This window comes from Tinamus guttatus, unplaced genomic scaffold (genome assembly GCF_059628265.1).
Source record: "Tinamus guttatus ecotype Peru unplaced genomic scaffold, ASM5962826v1 Tinamus_guttatus_pri_ptg000327l, whole genome shotgun sequence".
Classification (NCBI taxonomy): domain Eukaryota; kingdom Metazoa; phylum Chordata; class Aves; order Tinamiformes; family Tinamidae; genus Tinamus; species Tinamus guttatus.
In genome coordinates, this window is record NW_028288861.1 from 6,859,110 (window position 1) to 6,883,038 (window position 23,929).

General features: G+C 43.8%; 1 protein-coding gene across 1 annotated transcript; it reads left to right on the plus strand.

The window, feature by feature from the left end:
* Positions 1-455: 455 nt before the first annotated feature.
* PAX9 (paired box 9) lies at positions 456-18,786 on the plus strand. The gene is made up of 4 exons (XM_088529375.1): positions 456-522; positions 1,807-2,433; positions 4,487-4,623; positions 18,532-18,786. The coding sequence occupies exons 1-4, from the start codon at positions 456-458 to the stop codon at positions 18,784-18,786; spliced, it is 1,086 nt and encodes a 361-aa protein (XP_088385501.1).
* Positions 18,787-23,929: the final 5,143 nt, after the last annotated feature.

The window sequence follows — 23,929 nt, forward strand, 5'->3', positions numbered from 1 at the left end:
CTCTTCTCCCGGGGCAAGGGAAGATGCATCTGATTTCGGGCCTGTCTGTAGCTCCCGCTGGAAATAATCTTCTTCGCAAGTCAAAAAAAAAAAAAAAGGGGGGGGGGCGACGACACTTTATTTAAAGATTATAATAAGGCGACGGAAAAAAAATCACCACCACCACCAAAACAACAACAACAACAACAAAAAACCAAACCGAAACAAAACAAAACCCTCTCCATTATCTTCAAAATGAAAGTGTGGAAACAGTGCGTGTTCGAGACATCGTTGTTTCCTGGCATGAAAGCCCCGGGCAGGGCAATCCCTGGTTATCTGCTCTACGTCCCGACGACCTCCCAGCCCGTCCCTTATCCCGACGCGCGCTGCGGGGCCGCCCGGCGCTGCTCGGCGCTGCACCCTGGGCACCGGGGCACCCGCCCGTGCACACAGCAGCCTGGAGCCCCGGCAGGGCGATGTCGCGTGGAGGAGCCGGGACTCGCCAGGATGATGCTCTGCCAAGCCCCGAGCAGCCCGGCCCCGGTAGGAATGGCCCTTTCCGCGCAGCTTAAAGCCAGGCGGGTACTAACCGGCGATTCCTGCCGCGCTGGGCAGCCAGGTGCGGAGCTCGCCTGGCAGCGGAGCGGAAGGGCCGCGGATGTCGCTGTCTGTCATCTCCTCCGGCCACTCCGGGGGCGTCTGGCGGCGGGGCCGCCCCCGGGGCGGGCTCGGCTGAGCGAGGGGCTGCGGCGCCCGGCCCAGCCCGGCCCTGCCCACGTTGCCCTGAGGTTGAAATGCAGAACTCAAGGCTCTCTCGTCGAGAAGCAGACTTCCTTGTAGTGCGTTTTTTTTTTTTTTTTTTTTAATTCTTTCCTCTTCCCTCACACCCTTGCTAACCTCCTCAGTGGAAATCAGAGCGCCCCGCGGGCTAGAGCGGCCGGGTGCGCAGGCAGCGGGGAGTGCGTCCTGGTGCTTAGGTCTCCGCTTGGGATTTAGGGAAGCCCCCGAGGTGTCCTGCTCAGAGGAATGGGTAAGTGGCTGGGAGCTGCAGGAGGGCTCAAGTGCTGTCAAGAGAGGGGGAGCACCGTGCGCCGTCCTGCGCCGCCGTAGCTCCCTTATTGACTTTTCTCGTGTTCCTACACGTTGTAAGAACGCACTAAGGGCCAGGAGCCGGCAGCAGAGAGAGCTAATGACTGTTTGGTTTATTATTAATGTTATTAGGCGAGCAGGAGGGAGGATGGCAGCCGAGTGGACGGCTGGAGCCTGTGGCACGTTGTATATTATTCCTGACACCGCTCTGAGCAGTTAACATTTTAGCACGTTTGTTTTACAGCCTAGGGTAATTGTGCTGTTAAGCGAGAGGCGCTAACAGCACCAGAAATGGGTTTTAAAAAGCTGGTCGCGACCAGACTTTCAGAAGCACCGCGTTGCCCTCGCCTCTCCCAAGATTTAGCAGAGTTTCCTCAAGTACTTTTTCTTCCTTCCCCTCCCCCACGTCTTTGAAAAACGTTTCTCTTTTCTTTTTCTTTTCTTTATTTTCCTTTTCCTGTGGCAATAAAGCTGACTCGTCTGGCGGGGCGATCTCATTTTTCATCTCTGGAATGTACTGTTTTGGAACATGCTTGATGCACGGTCCAGAGAGCTTTGACATTTGTTGCTATAGTTTTATTCTTTCTTTTTAAATTTCGAGAGTTCCCCATTATATGCGCGGGGAGTGACCAGGGGTCTCTCCGGGCTGTGACATCTGCCTTTTAATGACGGCTATTTCGGACGCCGCCCTCTGCAGCCTTCGGTGCCCAACGGGTGTGTTTGTGTGCTTGCTTGCAGAGCCTGCCTTTGGGGAAGTGAACCAGCTCGGAGGGGTGTTCGTCAACGGGAGACCCCTGCCCAATGCCATCAGGCTGCGGATTGTGGAACTGGCGCAACTGGGTATCAGGCCGTGCGACATCAGCCGGCAACTGCGCGTTTCCCACGGCTGTGTCAGCAAGATCCTGGCTCGCTACAACGAGACGGGCTCCATCCTGCCGGGGGCTATCGGAGGCAGCAAGCCCCGGGTCACCACCCCCACGGTGGTGAAACATATCCGGACCTACAAACAACGGGACCCGGGCATCTTCGCCTGGGAGATTCGGGATCGCCTGCTGGCTGACGGCGTGTGCGACAAGTACAACGTGCCCTCGGTCAGCTCCATCAGCCGCATCCTCCGCAACAAGATCGGCAATCTGTCCCAGCAGAACCACTATGAATCGTACAAGCAGCACCAGCCGCCGCCGCAGCCGGCTCTGCCCTACAACCACATCTACTCGTACCCTAGCCCCATCGCCGCCGCCGGCGCCAAGGGGCCCACGCCACCCGGCGTGGCCGCCATCCCCAGCGCCATGGCCATGCCCCGCACCTGGCCCTCCTCGCACTCGGTCACGGATATCCTGGGCATCCGCTCCATTACGGACCAAGGTGAGACGGGCAGGGCTTGTCTTCCTCGACGGCTTCACCGCTCTGCCTCCAGGCACTGCAGAGCCAGGCTGTTCCTCCCAGCCCCAACGTGCCCTGTCACTCGGGCAAATCAGAGGTCCCGGGGATGGGCTGCATGTTTAGCAGCAAATGCTAAATAAATACCGGGCGTCGCCGATGGCGCCGTCACGAGAGACGTGGCAGCTTCGGCTGGAGTAAACGGCCCTAGCCTGCGCTCGGCACGGCCCAGCCCATCCCGGCTCGGTTCTGCCACGCACTCCCGGCCCGGCCCGGCTCGGCCCGGCTGGCCTCGGGTGCAAAGAAGCTCCGCGGCGTCAGCGAGAAACTCTCGCAATCAGACCAAATTTGCCCAGGCAGGAAGTTCAAATGTCACCTAATTGCTTTCGCTCTGATGCTTTATTTTCCTCCGAAGTGGTGGTCCAGGAAAACGAAACCCTGAAGATTTGCTTCTTTTATCCTTTCCTGCTTCTTTCTCTTATTCTGGCTGGAAACTGTGTCGCCTTTCCCAGCCGCAAAGAAAGGGACATTTTTTCCATTTCTGTTTCTGCCAGTGAACTAGCAGTGAATGTGGTTAAAACAACAGTCTAAAATAACCTTCCCCTACAGCGATCTCTGTGTCCCACTCTTCCCTCCCAGTTAGCAGAAGGAGCGCGGGGTGGGGGGAGCTGATTTCTGTTTTCATTGCATTTTGACAGCAACAACCCAGTTCCAGCAGCAAATTGCTATTCAAATACAAACTGATCCTTTATGCATTGCAAAATAATTTATATATACTATATATATAACATATACACATTTCAACCAAAAAGTTTTTTTTTCAAGCAAAATACACACATATATATGTATATATATTCACGAACAAATGCGTTGAGGAGCCGAGTTTAGCACATACACGCCAGGCAGTCTCTGCTCCGTGGCAGAGAGAGGTAGTGCTGCAAATGAACGTTGCGAGGAATGAGAACAAATGGGGAGGTTTTCAGCGAGTTCCTCGCTTACTAACAGCACGGGCAGGCCTCGGACGGCGCTGCCGGCTGCCGAGGTGTCTCTTTCTCTCGTCTTTCTGCACCCGGGAGCTGCAAGGGTCTTTCTGCAGTGTAAGATCTCGCCCCCCTCCCCTTCCCCGGGCAGAGCCGGGGCTGCTGAGCGGCCGATGCCGCCGATGGGGGCTGCTCGCCCTTGATTTATAGGATAAACTGACCTTACTGACACGGAAAGGAAGCCCCTATTCATGGGAAAGTGTGAGATCAGCAGAAAGGGGCGCTCACCGAGAGAGTTCAGTTTCTTAAGACAATTTCGGGTTTGTGCCTTCCCCCGCCTCGGCCAGGGCCCGAGCGAGGCGGCGTTGCAGTGAAGGAGGCCGTTTCCCAGGGCGGCCCCGCGGGCTGCGCCGCGGCCGGGCGCGGAGAACCCCCCGCTGCGCCCCCAGGGCTCCCTCCGGTGCTCGCGGAGTTTGCCCGTTATTCCCGGGGCACTGCTGGTGTGTGCGGAAAGCACGGGACTTCTCTCTGAAACTTCCCCCCCCCCTTTTTTTTTGTTGTTGTTAATTTTATTCTATTTTTCTCTCAGAAAGTTTATTTTTGGAGCCTGGTTCAATCTTCAGCCGTGTCAGTGTTCCCTCTAATGAGGGATATCGTTTGACCCCACGCACAAACACACACACACACGCACGCACACACATATTCCCATAAACACATCTTGGGAACATATAGGGGACAAGTGACAGCGGGCAGCTTTGCCCAGCCAGGGCTGCGACGCGACACAGGCCAGCTCCAAGCTTTCCGTCGACTGTAGGGAAGAAAAGCAAAGGGATCAGCAGATTCTCCCGAGGGGTGCCCAGAGGTTCAGCCAAGATGCATTTGAGGAATGAGGGGCAAAGGAGAGATTCCCCCCTTAGCGCTGCCCCGCAAACCTTTCCCCGCAGGGCCCCAGGCCCGGAGCCCTCCTTGCTTCCCCAGGGCAGGTACCGGGTGGAGGGAAGGAGCCGCGTCCAGCCCGAGCAAACTGCGCCTCTAACTCCGGCTTTGCTCCCCCGCAGTGAGCGACACATCGCCGTACCCCAGCCCCAAGGTGGAGGAATGGAGCAGCCTGGGCCGGAGCAGCTTCCCCGCCGCCCAGCACGCTGTGAACGGGCTGGAGAAGAGCTCCCTGGAGCAAGAGGCCAAGTACAGCCAGGTAATGGGGGCGCGAGGGGTGGGCACCGCGCCGCGGCTGCTCCTGGTTTCGGGCCGCTCCGGCCTTCCTGCAGCGGCTGCTTCGCCGACGAGTCCGCAGGGAGACGGGAGAGCGCCTCGCTGCCTCCTTCCCTCTCCTCTCCCTTCCCGCAGCACAAGCAGCCAGAGGAGACCCCGGGCCCCCTCTGGCCCGCCCGCCCTTGCGGGTGCCCGGCAGGGCCGCGGCAGCCCCCGGCGCTGCTCCCTGCCGGGCGCCCTGCCCGAAGCCCGGCGCGAGCGCGGACACCCGGGAAGCGCCGGGCACCTGCAGCGCGCGCCGGGGCGGCCCGAGCGGCGCGGCCGCGCCGGGGGCTCCGCGCTGCCCCGCGCAGCGCTGCGGAGCGGAGCGGAGCGCGGCCGCGCGGCCACGGCCCCCGCCGTGTCGCCGCCTCCTTCCAGCGCGCTCTCTGCGGCGAGCACCGTAGGCAGGGGAATAATTTGAAAATGAGGTGTAATTGCTTCCTACATTAAGTATTTTTAAACGCTTAAGTAGACTGCGAATTTCCTACGTTTTAATTACAGCACGGTATAACTGTTACTTAATAAATCCCCGCCTAAATCTTTGTACTTGCTAATCAAATCCCATGCCAGGAGACGAGCTATAAAAGACTTAACTGTTACTCATGGAGAGAGCTCAGGTTTGGGGAATGCTTCCACTCAATGAAAGTATTTTTTCTAAATGTACTATCCCCTTGCCAGCTGTTCTTTTGTGATACTTGCAATTGTTTCAAGGAAAAACTTCCATCTCTGTCTAGCATGTTACCATTCAAGAGCAGAATTCTGAGACATGTTTGCTGAAGCTCGATGACTGATTTTGGATTCCATGGTGAAGAGAGCTCCATGCCTGAAATTTGGTGCTGAGAGTAGATGAAATAAAATCAATCAAAATCTTTTCAAAATCAATATTTTTAGCACACATTAAGCAAATGCTTTCAAAAAGATGAATTAAGGTAGCATAGGAAATGTTGTAGGCCTCAAAGGTGAACAACCATTTTATTACCTGTATCACCTTGCAAACAATGTGCAGGCCTTAATGATACCCTGTTTGTTTTCCATTATTGCTGCACTATTATTCCTTTATTATTCCATTCGTTTCCTATCACAGATAATGTATTATGTAGTATAGCCATTACTGTGAAATAGAAGATAGAATTTGGTTTAGAAATAAATATTCAACTTTCCATGTTTTTCTTTAAAAATAAAACAAAAAATGTGTTAGTAATCTTACTGAGAATATGGAAGTATCTTGTCATTAACCTGCTAAGAACAGCTGTACTGTGGCTGTAGTGTCGTCATAAACTCCAATCTGGGCCTTCTGCACATGTGTAACTTTCAGAAGTGAATGATTTTGTGGAAGTGTTCACAGGATCTGGCTCATGGATTATAAACTATTGCCTCTGTTAGAATCACATTTGCCTTAGCAGAAATTTGAGGAACAATGTTATAGAAATTGGATTATTTTCAATGCTGATGTTGGAACCCTTTTTTTTTTAGACTTGTTTAATTCTTTCATTATTTTTGCTTTCACTATTTATTTATTCAGAATATATCACTGTTTAACTGTTAATACCAATTTTAGTTCAAAGTTTCATTCAGCCTAAAAGGTTGCCTGATATATGTAATTTAAACATATGGACTATTTGAAAAAGGGAAAAAATTAACATTAATATAATAAATTGCACAGAGGTTTTGAAATGGCAGGAAACCTGAAAGGTAATTTTCATTACTTTTCACATTAAAAATAATACAGAGAGGATTCCCACACAACCTAAAAATGGTAGTGTTTGGCTTTGGAAGCTTCTAATGCATAGAGCAGGCTATTCAGATAATTCATTCACATATACATTGTTTGCTTAATGTGTTATAAGTACACTTCCTTGCTAATTTAGAATACATTCAAAGAAAATAAATGTCAAATAAGAATGGGAAAAATGTGATTTTCTTCATTTTTACAGGATTCCTGTAGCTATAAAGAATAATTCCAACAAGGTCCAAAGTGAAATTCATAAATTGAATTCTTGCTGGCTTGGGAGTTTGCTGGTCACAGAAGCCCAGTGGGTCTGGGTGCCAGTTAAACCAGCCCCAAAGCCTCGGAAATGCCTCAGACCTTCCCGTAGTCCCTTGCAGCGTGTGCTGCTTTGGATGTAAATATAGATAAGATGGGGACAACTAAGAACATTGGTTCATTTATCCAGATCTAGCAGACGGGTATCTGGAATGGTGGAACACAGGGAAACCGCGGTCATGATTTACGTGCCAGGAGGACTATAGTGAAATAGGCTCTGTCTCAGGGCTTACAGGATAAATGCCATTTTCCTCATCTCCTTTGTGCAAAGCTTGTTAGAAAATTCTGGTCTTACAAAAGCTGATGCCCTGGCATAAAGGTGCCCTGGAAAAGAGAAGTGGCTCCTCTGTCACTCTCGCTCCTCTCTGCGTGTGTAACCAGAGTCAGGGTCAGTGAGCTGCGCCGGGAGCGGAGCCGCGGGGAGCTGAGCTCGAGGCTTCACGCAGGCTTCCCACCCGAGCCAGAGCAGCGGGAAGCGGCTGCGAGGTGCCTTACCAAGGGGTTTCACGTGGGTGATGCGGAAAACCGCTCTTTCTCGCTAATATCAGCAATACGTTTTAAGCATCAGCACTGTTCAAGAACACAGGTTTGCTTCTCACAGCGAGTAAATAGTTCCAGAGCTGACAGATGCCTGAAGGACTTATTCTGCCAGGCTTAGCTGTGGCAGATATTGTTTAACTTCTCAAGAAATGCCCTGGAAACTCCCTCTGTAAGAGAAAACCTAGAAAAAAAATGAGCCCAAAGAGCAAGTTTTTTTTTTTTACTTTCCAATTATATCTATGTGATTCCCTCTTTTAAGCCGTATACCTTTGTTTTAACACACCAGCTTCTGTAGCCTTTTTTTGTTAAGGCTAAACTCTTACCAAACTCCCACCCTTGTCAGCAGCAACAGCGAAGGCTGATCCCTGACGAGTTCGAACGCTGCATTTTGCTCCTTACCCCACACATCATTGGAAGCTCTGCCTGGGAAAGGAGGCAGCAAGAATTCCTATTTTCATCCGAGCAATATGTTGTCACATTCACTTAACGCAAAGCTGAAGTCTTGAATGCAGAACATTTTTTGCTTTAAATATTATTAATTTCCTAGTGTCTCTGGGACCTTTGTTTGCAAAGTCATCCTGTATTTGGGATTTTGGAGTTTGGAAGCTTTGCCTGGCAAACTGTGATTTTGTACCGATAGTTCCACAGGAAATCACAGAGATGCCTTGTAAAGTTTCTCTTCAGTTTTAATTACCTGATGTCCCAAGTTGTCGTTTATATGTAAGTGACTGTATTATATTTTCCCAGTGCATCATTTGCACACATTTCTCTAGTCAAACAGCTTTGCAGCTGTGAGTTGGGCAAGCTGAAAAGGAAAATAGATTTTGCTGAGAGCATGACAGTTTTAGGTCATACACGTTTTGTATTCAGAGCGCAGTTACATGCAGTTCATATACAGAGACACATGTGGTGTCGTATGGAGGAAAGGCTTCTATACAACTATATTACTCATACAGAAGATGAATATTCAGAGTATTTTATGTGTTAAGCACTTTATACTGATGACTGCAGTTAAAAACAACTAATTGAAATCACTGCAGAAGTAAAATAAATGCAGAACACAAGATTAGTTTGTATTTGAAATGAAAACATACAATAAATGTCATATTTAAAATGCGTTTTTCAGAAACCTCATGCTTGTGACTTTCTATACTAACGACATGGATGTACAGACTGAAAGAACTACAATCTGCATTTTAATGCACTTGAAAATGCAGCAGATCTGCATTATATCCCTACCTAATTTGTTGAGAGGCAGATAGCGTTGGAAATATTTTTTTCAGAAAAATGTTTGCATTGCAGGAAGTAGATGTGCTTTGCCAAAGGGAGCTGATACTTATTAATAGGAAAAAAAAAAGAAAAAGAGAAAAGAAAGCTGGTAACTTAGCAAGTGGTTCTTGCAAACTTGCTCTTGGAAATGATGAGCCATTCGGAGGCCTGATCCCAAACCACTGGAGTTGCTGAAAATGCTCTTCCTAATTAAAAGAGGCTTGTGAACATGGTTTGAGTGAAGCTATCCTTTGACATGTTGGACAGAACCCAAAGCAGCAACTACTTCATCTCTGTCTCAGCAAAACTTCATCAGCTGTTTGCGGCCTGACTTTTCAGCCTTGCTGGGGTAGCACTCCCTGGGCTTTGGTTGCTTTCTGATTAGGGGATCATGAGCTCCATGTGCTTATGGCATAAAAGGGAAGGCTCCCTTTTAGGGCAAGTGATTGCAAATAATTGTGAGTGCAATTCTGGACAATTACTTGCATAGAAAATGTAGGCAATGTAAATATTTAAGTTCCTGATCTTTGATTGTAGGTGAACAAATGAAATGTATATGTGGTGGCCAAAGCATCTGTAATTGTTTTCACCTGCTATTCTTAAAACTCACAAAATATGGGAAGTTTTCTGTGAGTCAAATGAAAATTTAGTTTTAAACATCACAGCCAATTAAATGACCCTCCTACACAGATCATTTATTGCAAAATTTCACTAGTGGGTTACCTATGTAGCCTCCTGTATTCTACACTCCTGTTATATGACTGTGCTGAATTCCTCCGTGATAGTGGTCAAGACCTTACGCTCCACACGCATTCCCAGTGGGATGCTGAGGAGAGGTGCACATTGGCTTTCTTGCCATAATACCGAGCAGGAATCTTAGCCACATTCCTCTCTGGTGCAAGAGTCCTTTGCCTGAGGACAATCTAGTTCTGTGTTAAGCTGCTGAGGATCGCTTCTTCTTGTTATTTAGTCACCAAAGTGGCTTCCTTGAGCTCTAGGCATCCATGTCGTTGCATGTTGTGGGTGAGGGGCATGAGCTGATCCCACTACCTGCACCCAATTCCTTCCCAGGTGATGTGGATGGCACCCCATTCGAACCCCATTTGTGAGACCTGCCTCTTTCTGGCCACCTGCTTCCAAGGCCAAAACACAGTGCCCTGCCCACCCACCCACATGGCTCCAGGGCACTCCACCCGGATGAGACTAATAAAGAAAGTCAGAGAGGTGAGTGAATGGCACAACCACACTCAGTCTGCACCCTGAGCACCCTCTGCTCAACGGCCCCCAACAGGTCCAGAGCTCCTTTCAGACTAACAAGACTGTGGACTTTGAAGCAGCTGGCGGGAGATGTCTATCATGGTCAAGCAGCAGTGTCAAAAGCACGGGAATTAGATAGGAGTCCATCTCTTCAGTCTTCTGGTACTTGCAGTGCAGTGGAAAATAGGCAAAGCCTGTATGGTGTGTTTGGATTTATGACTGTTTTGGCAGTCCATCAATTCTTAGGGATTTCCTGGTCAAATGGTGGTGGCTATTCCATAATCAGCGGGCTGTTAATTTCACCCCACTAACTTCTCAGCCTACCTATACTTGCCTCCGCAGTGGTGGAGATTCGGCAGGGAAAGGGGAACACCATTTGGCTTTTGCTTGGAGGACAAAGTGGGGATTTTACCGATTTAACGCTGTGTTTTTGCAGCACATATCTTTGCGGCAGTTTTTGTAGCTGGCAGAGTCTCTTTCAGGTCTCCCTGTCATATCTCTTTCCAACAACCTCAGTTTCATTTAAATAACTCCATGTTTAAATAACTCTTAATATATTGTTATGTTATATTTAGGTTGTATTTTCCATAGAACCTTTTGCTGAACACATTGTATTTTAATCATCAGTGTAGAAACAACAAATGCTTAATCTTTTCAGTGTATTTAATTGTAAAATATCTCTGCATGACTTCAGATTTTGCCCAAACAAAGGCGAAATACCATGGAAATCTGCTCTCAAACTATGTAGCTATAGTTAGGGGAGTTTGCTCACCTGGCCTTGCCTTGGTTTTCTTCTGCTGATGTTTTTTTAGCGTTTTCATTGGTCTATTTTATTTAAGTCTTTAAGAAAGAGGTTTTTAACTTTTGTTTCTGTTGTAGTTTGTCTGGACGAAGATGTAAAATGCCTCTGGCTCCTTTAGGAAAGAATTGGTAGTGACGTGTAACTTGAAGTTATTATTATTTCCAAAAATGTCTTTTTATTTCCCTGAAGAAGCTGAGATTTAGGATTTGATAAGCAAATGTAATTAAGAGGGATCCTGACGCACGTTGCAGCTATAGTTAAAGCATTCAATTGATCCTATCTGATTTCTGTGTTATTCAGTGCAGCTGGGGATGCCTATAAGTAAAGGAAACAACTTTAAGTTATTTAAAAAGTACATTCAACATAGAGAATGCAACTGGCTCATTATTAGGAGAATGAGCCTTATTTTAGAAGGAAGTAACGTGGGAATCTCATGCAGCACACTGTAATTCAAGGACTACTGAATTTAGTGAGAGGAAAAATGCTGTAAAAATAACATTAAAGTAAGACATATTTGTTGAATAGATGGCTAATTAATATATCAATCTTTTAAGCATTTAAGCATGCAAGTAATTACATTTTAACCCCAACCCCAAGTAAAATTGCAGACTTTGCTCCGTATGATAGTGAAAAAGGAATCCTGTAACTGCCGATTGTGAAAGATTTTTCTTTCTTTTTTCAAAAATCCTGGGAATCAGGGCTACTCCCCGGAGCAACAGAGTAAATGTGGGTCTCTTGCCTGTGTGTTAGATTTTTTAAAAGTGCTTGATTCAAGCATATTGCCACTCCCCAGTCTTTGCTGGAAATGAAGACATAAGTTTTGAAGAAATAATCCTGCAGAAATATTTTGAAGAAATACTGACTGCAGAATGTTCCCCACTTCTGCTTAAGGTCTTTTAGACATTGAAATCATTTAATGAAAATGTCTTCATTTTTCAGAGTTTGTTCTGTTGTATTCTGCTTGCTGTGAAATTAAAATTAATGGAAACTGGAAGTGGGAACACGCTCAGTATAAGAAACTCATTCATGTAAGCATAAGGACAAACTCTGAGAATCAGCTCTGAAAAGAATTTTGGAGAAAAATTTTGCAGGACTATAAAAATCATCACAAACTTGTTTGTGAGATCAATTCTGACTAGGTTATTCACATACATCTTTTTGCCTTAGCAAGCTCATTACTTTTTTTTTTTTTTTTCTTAAAAAATAATGAAGAGCGTAATCATAAGCTGGAGAAGTTTTCTGAGTGCTCCCTTCATTACACCCGCATTTTTCAGGTAACTTTGATTTACTTGTGTAGCTCGTTAATTCTAGCAGAACACTGATCTAAATGAATGCTTGTAGGATCATGTAATTTTTCCTGTTGATGCTGAAGGATTGAATAGCAGCTTCAGAATTTACCTCTAACTTAGTTAATGGCAATCTCTGTCTCAATAGTATTTAATGCTATTTATTTTAAAAGGTTAAAAGAGACATAGGTATATTCATTACCTCTTTAGGTAATGCCATTTTCCTAAGTGAGATTTCCATTACATGTCAGCTGCTGATATTTTACTTGGAAAATTTGTTTACTCTTCCCCTGGGATCCCATATGTCGGTTTGATTTGTAAATCATATTTTAACTTCTAATTAAAAAAGAGAGATTTAGCATGTTTGCTTCCTTCATGTCTGTAGTTTGCATTTGTTTGCTCCTCGTCATGTTACCATACCCTTTTTGACTCGTTATGTGCACATAGCTAAGAACATTAGACGTTCCCTGGGTGTTTAAGGCAATTTGTTTTTCCGATTAGCCAACTAGACCTTCAGCTCTGCTCTGCTTTTTCCCTTGTTATGGGAAAAACTAGCTACTTCTCGACGGTTTTCAGTACATTTGATGCACATGCAGCATTTGCAGAAATTTTTTAAGCTTTTCGTTTTGAAAAATGAGCAGTGAGAGTGTGGCTGTGTGTGGAGCTACGGTAGCGTCCCAGCCCCTAAGGCTGCTGCCAACGCTCCTGCTGGAGGGCTGCTGCTGCCAGCAGCTTCCTGGCGGTACCTCCGTAGGTTTGCTTAGTTTTTGTTTAGTTTGCTTAGTTTTTGTTTAGTTTGCTTTTAGAGGGAGGCTCTGTGCTGGAGAATAAAGGCAATCTTTGCTGATCGGGAAGGATTTGTTCCATCTATGCCAGTGACAGAGTTGAGAAACGCAAATTAAACGGCAACGGCGCTCCTGAGTGGCCCGCTCCTGAGGACTTGACATGGGCAGAGCTTCTGCTGGTTCCAGCGGTCACCGTCCAGGCTCATTGGTGGTGTTGAATTAGATAATTTGATCTTGAAGCCAATATTGTTTCCACCAAAACACCTTTTAAAGTGTTTCAAATATTAAAAAAAAAAATCAAAATATTTCTACAAAACTCTGACTCTTCATCTAAATAATAAGATACTGCAGCAACTTCTGTTCAATGGTCTAGTTCTTCAAATAATTGAAAATAATTATTTCAAAATAAGAATATTTCTTTTTTTGGACACTTACTTTAAAGTCAGATTACGCAGCAGAAGTGTATCCCCTTGCGAGGTCAAGCCCGCTCTTGTTTGTAGTCACGTAAACCTGAAATGAGAACATTCATGTTATTGCAATTGGTAGTACCTGATTTAAATGAAGCTTCATGATTTTAAGTGTTATTTCTGCAAAAAATGGGTGAAGTTGGATGCTTTTCTGAAACATTTCATAGCCGAAAGGGAAGGGATCACAGGGACAGGCTATAGTTTTAGTGCTCAGAATACAGCTCTAGCAAAAAAAAAAAAAAAAAAGGAGGAACAGAAAAAGTAGAGAGAGGGATGAAATCAAACAAAACAATTTCAATCAATTACAAGTTGAATCTGAATTTAAACTGCAATGTTCAAAAGTAGAATTTACTCTGGTATTAACATAGCCAAGGCAGAAAAAGAAATCTGAGTCTGATGCGAGGAATGGATTGTGTGGGAAGTTTGTTCAGAAGTTTTTACCTATTCTCCTCTTAAAGCGAGAGAGAGCTGTTGGTGTTGCCCTCCCAGCAGAAGTCAGCGAGTATGAGGGGGATTAATCTCTGCCTTGGAGAGGAACTGTTTTGACTTTTAGGAGACTAGAAAGCTAATGGAAATTATTTGTTCCAAAAAAACATTACCACATAAGCTTGAGTCTTGACTTGCTTCCTGTCCTCCCCCAAGGAGAGTATGGAAGGTTTCCTCCAACAAACCCCCAAATCCATGCCCCAGATGCCACAGAGACAGAAAACAAAAATTACATGCCCTCCTACCCCTACTTAGGATTTTACCAAAGAGCATCTAAATGAGAAGCTCCCTCAGTTAAAACTGAATCTTTGCTGTTGAAAATGGATGTAGCCCATTTGTTTTTGCAGCATAATTTATACTATATAATGTGACACTTTCTGTACCCAGTTCTGGCCTGGATATTCCTTTCTCTTGCCCTGGTGTATATCAGCAGTAACCCCATCGGGTGGCTGCTCTGGCTGCTCTTATTTTGCAGGTAGCTTTGTGCGAACATGATTAACTGAATTTTCAAATCACTAGAAGGTCATGTTTTCTACATATAGAGCACAACTCTAAAATTTGGAAATACTTTTTTTCCATGAGTTGTTTTGAAACATTGATAGAAGCAGCAATTCAAAGCAAATCTTTCCCTCTTGTTGTTGTAGAAACCGGATAGTTGGTACTTTCAGGCAGGAACCCTTATCTTTTGCAGAGTAGAGGCTCTTGTTCAGTTAGATCTGCATGTTTATTTGTTTGTTTTAAAAATTAAATTTCCCCTGAAAAGCAATGTTTTAAATTAAGAAAAAAAATATTTATAGAACTTAAAAACAAGCTTCAAGAAACTCTGCACTTAAGTTCTAAGGGTTCTGCAAATCCATAAACATCATGGGGGTTCTTGCACTCCTAATTATGAATGTTTAGATTTTGGTGTTCATTTCCTCTGACTGAAATACTGCAGGCTTAATTATTCATCCAGGATGTACATGAATGTGGAATTCAAGCCTTTCCATTTATTTTAAGTGGATGTCATGTTTGTAAAAAGTGCCAGATTGATGGGCAAGATTCAGCCTCTCTGATAACATATGCATTGTACCCAAAGAAGTAAAAATTCTAGCAGCTAAAATTATTGGGTCAAATTCTTCACTAGTGGAAATCAGCCTGCTGAATTTACTTCTGTAGCTATCCCCTCAGCTCTGTGTCAGGCCAGTTCTTACACAGCCCAGTGCCACTTGCTTTGCAGGAGTAGCTTATTGGAATTCAGATCATTGTGGTTTTGCATGGAAAGCTTGTGAAAACTGGAACTGAAACAAGACCGATTCATTTAACCAGGGAGACAGAGAAAATAGCTTTCAGGCATTGGGGGCCTTGAACAGATCAGAGCTGGTGGTGGCTCCACATCCTGCCCTAATCATTATAAATCAGGAAATGGTTTGTTTTACATTTTGCTCTTACAAAAACTAGAGCATCTTTAGCCAATTCTCCCCTGTTTTGTAAATAGCAACCCAAGCAGTCCTATCAGTGTAATGCAGTAATAAACTAGTATTTTTCTATCAATTATAGTTCAGAACCATATTTATTTATTTATCTATTTATTTGTTTATCCATTTACTGGTATGAGATAATACTAAGGAATGCCACATAACAATAAATAGAAGGTGAAGATATATTTTTTTGGACATAAATATGTATCTGAACATAAATATGTATTGATAATATCTGACTTGTTAAGGTGAGCTGTTCAGGAAATAGTGCCAGCTGTGCAAAGTGGTCAGTCCTGGAGCTGTGGTCCAGGAGAAAGCCCCGGGGCTTTGGCTGTGCGAGCAGCAGGAGGCCAGGACATGGGCTGAAGCAGTGTCATGCTGGCATCTGAGTGACATGTTGTCATGTTCCTTGCCACATTGCGGCCTGTGTCCACGTGTGAACAGATGTGAGTCCAAAGATGGCACAGCCCAGGCACCGTCCTGCCAGGCTGTGTGGAAAAGTCAGGTGCGAGGTTGGCCATATGGACCTGAGGTGATACTGCTCCTTCTCACAGCAGAAGAACGTATAGACACAGCCATTGGCTCTCATGATGTTTCTGCCTGGACACAAAGTTCAGGACTGGACAGGACCAAAAGCTGCCCTACTCATGCCATCACCCATACGCTCTTGGCATGGTGGGGTAGCTTGGTCAGGTGATTGCATCAAGCAGCATTTTGACTTGGCAGGAAGCAGCATAATGAGTGTTTTCATTCATAGTGTAAGCACTTACTCTTTCCTCAGATGAGACGATGGAGAGTTTGCCCTCTCCAAGAGGAAGCACCAGTGCTTGGAGAGCATCCAACTGTAGGCTGTATAGCATATATATATATATAAAATATATTACATAACATGTGTGTGTATATATGTATACATATATATTCTATGTAATTATGTAATATATTTTATATTTATATGGCCATATGTGATGAAGACTGCAATGTAATGCAGGGTTTCCAGGCAGAGCCTTGTCCTTGCTGTTGGTGCCAGTCTACCTGGAGTGGGCAAGAGGCTTTTTGGACCCCCAAGCAAGCCTGGAGGAGCAGGATGGTCGTGCAGAGACTAAAGGTCTTTTTCTGAGTGCTGAGGGATGGAAGTCTGAGCATGGGTACTGACTCACTGCCCTGTGCTGGCTGCCAGCCCCGAGGCTCTACCAAGACTCTTCTGACTCTTCTCCCTCCAGCAATCACTGAAGCTTTCTGCAATTCTCCTCCTTGCATAAATCATTTGGCCTGTGACTCTTGATGTCTCAGTGTTAAACATAGCTCTAATGATTCTACTGCCTTGTTGAAAAAGCTTTTGTAAGTCTTAGGATAATTGGAGAGGTGATCTATTTTTTCTCTTTTTGGTTCACATCTTGCCGAAGAACATTTTACACATTGGTAGAGCATGGAGAATAGCAGCTTCTTAGGACCTGTAACACTGTAGGTTTTAGTTTTCGGTAGATTCAATCAAATTATTATCCTTGTGACATAAGAAGTGTATTAGATTACAGTAAAATTATTTGAGGGTTGGTATTAATTAGTACTGTAGTACTGTTGCAAACACGGATATTTAGGGCTGAGGCTAACACACAATTCTGGGCACAGTAGGGTATATATAATTGCAGCTGAAGGTCAGGTCACATATTTGGATTTTTCAAAAGAATAAGGCAAGTTTAGCTTCAGCAAAGTGTTTATGGATTTGGAAGGACAGCTATGTTGCTTCTGCAGCTGTATGTTTTGTATTAATTAATATACTAATTTGAGGCTTACAGCTGGAATGCTCTCACTGTCTCCTGCTGTTTTAGATTGCTGTACACGTTTATATTGATTCCAGTGGGATTACTGCTTGTTTTCCCAAGTGGCAATGAGAGGATAATCCAGCTGCTGGAACGGTGAGTTGCACACATGAGCCTGTTAGCAGGCCAGTGCAGTTTACAGAGTTATATATTTGAAATTTAGGCAGGTGCAATCCAGCCAGGAATTGAATGAGTGAAATATGTTAACGGTATGTGAAATATTAGCAGAAAAAGTCTTTTTTCCCTTTTCAGCTCTACACTCCGCAGACTGGGTTCAGTCTTTTCAGTGATTAAGCCTCTCTAGGAAAAATGGCAGACAGTACGTGATTTGCGATGTTAGTACCTGTTCCTCCTTGCTTAAATAGAAAACCTTTTTTTCTGGGGGAAGAAAAAATCACCACATATCCTAAAACATAAACACTACACAAACAAAAACTTGAGCAAGATAAATGATCTTGTTTTGTACCTGTTCTGCTGAAGAAGCATTTACAGGGTGTGAAATAAACCACAGAACTTTTTTATTTAAATAAGGAGTCATTCATTGTGAAATCCTACCACAGTAGACTGAAGGACTCTCCCTTCTTTATTTAACTAGAAACCCTTCTCCTTAGCCTGCAGAAGGACCTAGGAACAGGTCCTAGGAAAACAGTTTGCAGAAAAGGACCCAGCCCTGTATTTGTTTCGCGTACAGAAGCCCCATTGAAACCAAAAGAAGCTCTGAGCAAAGAACACTTTAAATGTTATATCCCAAGTATCTGGAAAACAGGTTTTAAAAGACATCGTCAATAACACTCAAGCTCTGAGCAACCAGTTGCCAAAGGGTTTAAGATGTTCCCATGCCCCATCTGCTTGTCCCATGCAGCAGTGGCGGGAGGAGCCACGTCCTCACCTGCCCACGTAGGCCCTGAGCACTGCCCACCCCCTGGGGCTTGGGCTGAAGCACTGGGGCCATAAGGTGCCCTGGGGGTCGATTTCTCCTGCTGCTGCAATGGCTGCGGTCATTGCACACACACCTTACACTGCCACAGCATTTCCTGTTGTGGCCATGTGCCAGGGCCCAGCTGCGCTGGCCAATGCTCCATGGAAAATCTGGGAAAGGTGAGCGAGCGTTACAGCACACCCCATCCTGATGTGTGGGACTCTCTTCAAAGGACTGAGGTGCTGAGACAGAGAGACAGAGAGACAAAGAGAGAGAGAGATACCGAAATAATTACCAGGAGCAACCTGGTGCAACTGTAGGCTCAAGGAGCCGCTAAGCAACAGGTTGCTGGAGGGAGTGGGCGAATCAGGGAGGGCTTGGTCGTTCCTCATTGCTTTTGGTGTACGGTCCCCAGGCACCAGTTGCTCACCCTATCAAACACCAGTGTCTGTGCTAGAAGGTGTGCAGGCTGACGTGGACTGGTCTTAAGATCAAAGCACAAAGGAGCCCTGGCAGCATGGAGATCAAGGGCCGTGGTGGTTAGTGGCCTCCCGAGAGTGCCATGGTAGGGTGCCATGCAGACAGCAGTGGCAGCACTTGGCAGACCTTCTCATCCTTTCACCACGTCCTGGCTCTTGCACAAATCTTCAGCAATATCCAACGCCATTTTCTTTTGTGGCCTTGCTCTCTAAGAAACACTTTTCCCTTTCCTTTCAGGCACCCAACGGTCTCTCTGCCGTCGGCAGCTTCGTCTCAGCACCGGCCATGCCCCCATACGCTACCCCAGCGCAAGTGTCGCCTTACATGACGTACAGCGCTGCGCCGTCAGGCTACATGGCGAGCCACGGCTGGCAGCACGCTGGCGGCACCGCGCTCTCGCCCCACGGCTGCGACATCCCGGCCTCACTGGCCTTCAAGGGCATGCCGGCGGCCCGCGAGGGCGGCCACTCGCTCACCGCCTCAGCGCTCTGATGCCGCGGCCGGCCCAGGACGGCTGCCGCGTCCTCCTGCCCCAGGCCTGCCTCACGCGCTGCTCCTCTGCATGCTGGTGGCATCTGACACCTCCCTGTGTGACCTCCCTCCTGCAAGACTTGCGGGACGGAAAGGGTTGGAAACAGCACCCGAAACTGGGAGGAATGTGTCATTGCCCTTGCACTGCGTCGGGAAAGATCCTGCATCCCTCAAAGGGCTCGTAGAACCTTGTCTGACTCTTTTCTGGTAAAACCACACGTATTTATTCTTAATCATCACAGACTTTTGAAATGTGCAATTAAGATTTGTGTAAAAATCAATAAAGGAAAATCATCACAGACTATTCCACTGTGCCTCAGATCAGCAGAGGTGGCTACATGGAAGCTATTTGCCGATTGCATCTGCCTCTAGAGAATGAAGCTTCTATATATGAGGCTATGCAATCCACTACTCTTAAGAGATTACTTTTGGTCTTTTTTTTTTAAGTTTTTGGTAATCAAATATAGAGCAAAGGCATTATGCAGCTCGCAGATTCTTCTCGCATTTCGTCAACATTACAAAGGCAGTAGTATGTTTGTATTTTTATCCATTTGTAAATATAGGCTTTTGACAGCATTTGTTTTCACCTCCCAGTACATTTCTTATTTCCTTTTTTTTTTTCCCTCTGTTGGAAGCTAAAAGCTGACTTTCTAGCAGTTTTCTGTGTTTTTGCATTGTGGGGTGATAATCTCAGATGATGAGGTTTAGGTAGGGATGTTTTCATCATATTTTTGTGCCTATAGTGGAGGGTTCAACGTCTCATGAAACACAATTATTTCTTCAGCAGAGGAGTCAAAGACAGAGGAGTCAAAGAAATTCAGCCACGTAACTCTCTTCAGTTATATCCGACCTCCCAGAGGCATGAAACACCACATCCTTGTTAAGTATGCAAACAGAAAAGGTGGTAAAAATCTGAACAATCTGAAAATCTGAACAAAAGTGCAAACCATAGAGAAAAATGCTATTAGTGTGAAATTATGCAGAAAGGCAGAGCAGAACCATGTAAGTTAACAAAACCACTGTGAAACAGAATTGTACTGTCATTGTTGTCTCCATTGTGTTCTGCATTTTCAGCCCCCAAATTATGTTGTAATTCTTTTTTTAAAGAAGAAGTTGTCTTTAAATTTTTGCTTTAATGAGTGTAAAATATGGACTTTGGTAAAGTTTACATTGTTGTTCTGAAGTTTTTTTTTTCCCTTATAGATATACTGGTGGTGGTGCTACAAAAACAGACATTATTTAATATTAACAAGTTTCCTTTCTACATTTCTGTATCCAGTGGCAAGTACTCTGTCCCAGCTTTTATTAGAGAGCTAATATTTTGATCTTTGGAATTTTTCCTGTTTTCCTTGGGCAATAATAAAGTTTTGAATATTATTCTAGAATGCTTTCCACATGCTGTAGGTATGTTCATAATATGAACATGGAAAAAAAAGATCTAAGATTGGTGTGACATTTCATATCCTTCTGGAATATTAATATATTGTGTATTTTATAGAACTTTTGCAGTAACTTAAATTGCACCATTAGAGATAATTAAGACACAGGAGAAAAAAATAATTCTTCAAATACTCTTCTATCTGCCTATCATACTAGACATCCATTCGGTGGGAAGGTAAAATATAATCCTCTCTTCCTGCACTTTCTGGCTTTTGTCACTGAGTTAACTGTGAGCAAAGTTTTGTAACGTTATGAATAACCAGTACAAATCTGCATATCATAAGTCCAGTGAAATGTAGATGGAGTCACTTGGCTGTTGCCATCTTTGCTTTTTGCATTAAAAATAGCTAAATTAACAGTAATTCTACAAAGAGAACATTTATTGCATTATGGCCTGAAAGAAATATCTGATCTTGGATCTGCTCATAGATTCCCAGGCCGCAGCATAGCAGAGGAGTTTAGCAGCAGTTTAGCTTTACTGAGATGCTTCAACCATTGCTACTCAACAGAACATCTTTAAAGAACCTGATTGAAACTACCAAATGCTATTGAATATATGTACACACAAGTGAATTTTCACACTACCACACTGCTTGTGATCTTACCTTTACACAGCTGTAGCTGAATAAGACTAGGACTCCCCCAGCCTTAATGCCATGCAGAAAAAATTGGTTCTATTTCAGATGAGTGCTGCTAAAAAATATAATGAAAAAAAAAAGGGAAAAATCATCTATAAATAAAAGAATTTGTTGGCAACTGGATTGTAGCTTTCAGCCTAGCTGTTAGACTGGATTATAGAATTATTGAATAGGTCTACTTATTTTTGGCCACATATAACACAAGCAGCAAAGGAAAGAAAAAGAACAAAGAGAAGCCTCCAAAGCACAGCTCTTTGAGCTTCAAGGATTCATAAGCCTGTAAAAGAGTGTGCCTATGTTAAAAGTCTTCAACTTCTTCCCGAGCAATGAGACCCCACTTCTGGAATAAAAGTCAACTTTTCTGAGATTCCAGAGAACCATCAGTGTGTTTCGGAGGATACTTAGAAAGACAGATGCTCACCTTGTAAGAGTTACTTGAATTATCTTGTCTTCAGCTAAAACAGCATAATTTATGAAGTGTGCAAATAATTACATATAAAATAATGCAATTATTCCTCACCTGGGAATGCATTATTCTGAATCACTTTGTTTTCTGTGTGCTTGTTCAAGTACTGCTCTTCATACGTCTGCCTATTGTAAATAACCCCTTAACCCCTGGCTGGGAGGTCAGCAGGGCTCTGGGCACAAAGTGCTTCTCAGAGGGAGTAGTGAGACTTGACTTTGGCCTTTCCTGAGCTGCCTGTGCTTACCTTTTTGTGAATTTTCATAACCTTTCTTTTTCCTAATGTAAAATCAGTATGCAGAATATTCCTTTGCCCGAGGACTTTTCTTACTGCTTCTACTTATGGGTAAACCAAAAAACAAAATGTGTTAGTTTATTAGCCATATAACTTTAAGTCACTTTAAAATAAACAAAAGGGAAAAGGGGATTTTTTTTTTCTGTAATAAATGGAGGTCAGTATCTGCTGTCTGGCAGAGGTTTAAATTTGGATAGAACCCACATAGGTCACTGGATAAACTCTAGAAATATGCAGCGTACATGAGTGCAGACATTGAATTTTTAATATTAAAACCTACACTCCATTCCTAGAATGCTAAATATTTCCAAAAAAATCAGCAATTGCTGATTGCTGCCTTCTCTACCAGGACCTGTTTTCATGGTCATGGTACAAAGGGCCTCTAGCGTTGCATGTCCCATGTTGCACCAGGAATGACAGTGACGTGGGCTGGAAGAGACAAAAACAGGCATAGTGTTTTTTCTTTCTTTCTTTTTTAAAAACAATGCTGTGCTTTCTGCTTTTTAATGCTTCCCCCCCACCCCTGCCCGTCTTTTTATCAAAAATCAGGCTGAACTATTAACTGCAAAGAAATCTTGTTGGTAAGGATGTAAAGCAGAAGGCTATATATGTATATATAGTATGTTTAAAGCCTTTTATTTTTATATTTTGAATGCTTTAAATTAATAAAAGACTAATTATAAAGTATTTTGCTTTTCATTTTCAAAATGATCTCAGTAGTCACTCCTCTTTGGGTAAGTAATAATAATGAAATGCAACATGAAGGAACATCTGCCTTAAAATTATTAACTATAATATTTTTTGGCTGATTTTAGCAAAGAAGCAGCGTAGGTAGGAGAAGTTGCTGTGGTCAAATTTAGAGAAAAGATGTCTTTATCATGCATGTCAGCACAAGCATCTTTGAAAGTGCTGAAAATGTAATTCTATTTTTAGGTTTTTGTTGCTATTCTAATGCATTAAAAAACACTCGGGAGACCAGATTTCACATGTGAACTGACATTTTGAAGTAATACTCTCTAAAGATACTTCTTCACGATTGCTAGGAGAAAGGTTTGTAGCTGCATAAGAGAAAAAGCATTTAAAGTTAACATTGTGAATACAGCCTGTGTCATGATACAGCAACTTTCAGCAATTGCAAGATAACATATACGTTTGACAACAAACCAGTTTTAGATAAAGATATGGATAATTTAAAGTTTTTTTTTCTCGAAAATCAACTGAAGAGTGGCACAACTGCATGAGGTGAAACTTGTCCAGTTGGCATATCAGAAATATCTTGTGTCGTATTTCATAGAGCAGGTTAGAACCGCTAATGAGGATAGGACTAAATCACTGAAGTATTATTTATACTTCTAGTGACTGAGAAAGACATCAACTGCTTTGCAGCAGCATTTATTATCTACCTTTCTCTCAGGTGTATGGCTAGCTAATGAAGATTGCATATGTGATATCTGTCAAGAACACTGTTTCTCCACCTTTGCAAAGGGGTGCATGAAAGGCAAAAGGGGCAATCAAATTTTTTTTATAGGACTCAGCTATTTAAGCAATTAAGATGTGAAGGTGAACAGAAATTTCACATTAAGTGTCTACTTACCTAAAATAACTTTTTTTCTGTTCATTTATTTACTCATTTTTGATGTGATTCCCAAAGTCATTCTGCACTTTTACGTAATCTATTTCAAATTCATTATGTTTGGTATCTTCTGTGACCTGAGTAAGATTTATACTCTATGCATGACTGACTATGAATAAGAAGGACATTTATCACCATGATTCTTTTTAAGGATGTGGCTGTTTCTGTATTTTTTTCTGTCCTAACTGCCAACAACTTAAAATGCTATTCTATCAGTGTTGAAATTGTAAGGCTGGACAAAAGTTTGACACAAGATCCTGGAGAGTGTGGGTCAGGTTCTCAACCTGGACTCAATTGGCACTAGCTTAGCATCTGATCTCCCATTATTCAGCTCTCTTCACAATCATCAGAAAGTCAACTTCCCATTAAGAAAGAAAAAAAAAATAATGTGTTGACTACACAGTATAATCTAGTGTCCAGAATTTCCAGTTTGTCTTTGAAAAACTAACTGGTTCCTATGTTTCTTTTATACTTTTTAACTGATCCAGCAAGACAATAATAAATATCAATTGTATTATTTACTTACACACTTCAAGGAAAACATGTGCTTAAATATTTTCTTGGATCAAGACATTAACACATAATCTTTTCCAAAATGTATTAACATCAATGTGATCTGAGGGCATTCAACATCA

What these genes read in the sequence shown, in the direction of transcription:
- PAX9 (XM_088529375.1), top strand. Translation starts at nt 456, where the DNA reads ATGTCGCGTGGAGGAGCCGGGACTCGCCAGGATGATGCTCTGCCAAGC. An exon ending in CCCCGAGCAGCCCGGCCCCG is followed by an intron (nt 523 to 1,806) that starts GTAGGAATGGCC and finishes GCTTGCTTGCAG; the next exon opens with AGCCTGCCTTTGGGGAAGTG. An exon ending in AAGAGGCCAAGTACAGCCAG is followed by an intron (nt 4,624 to 18,531) that starts GTAATGGGGGCG and finishes CTTTCCTTTCAG; the next exon opens with GCACCCAACGGTCTCTCTGC.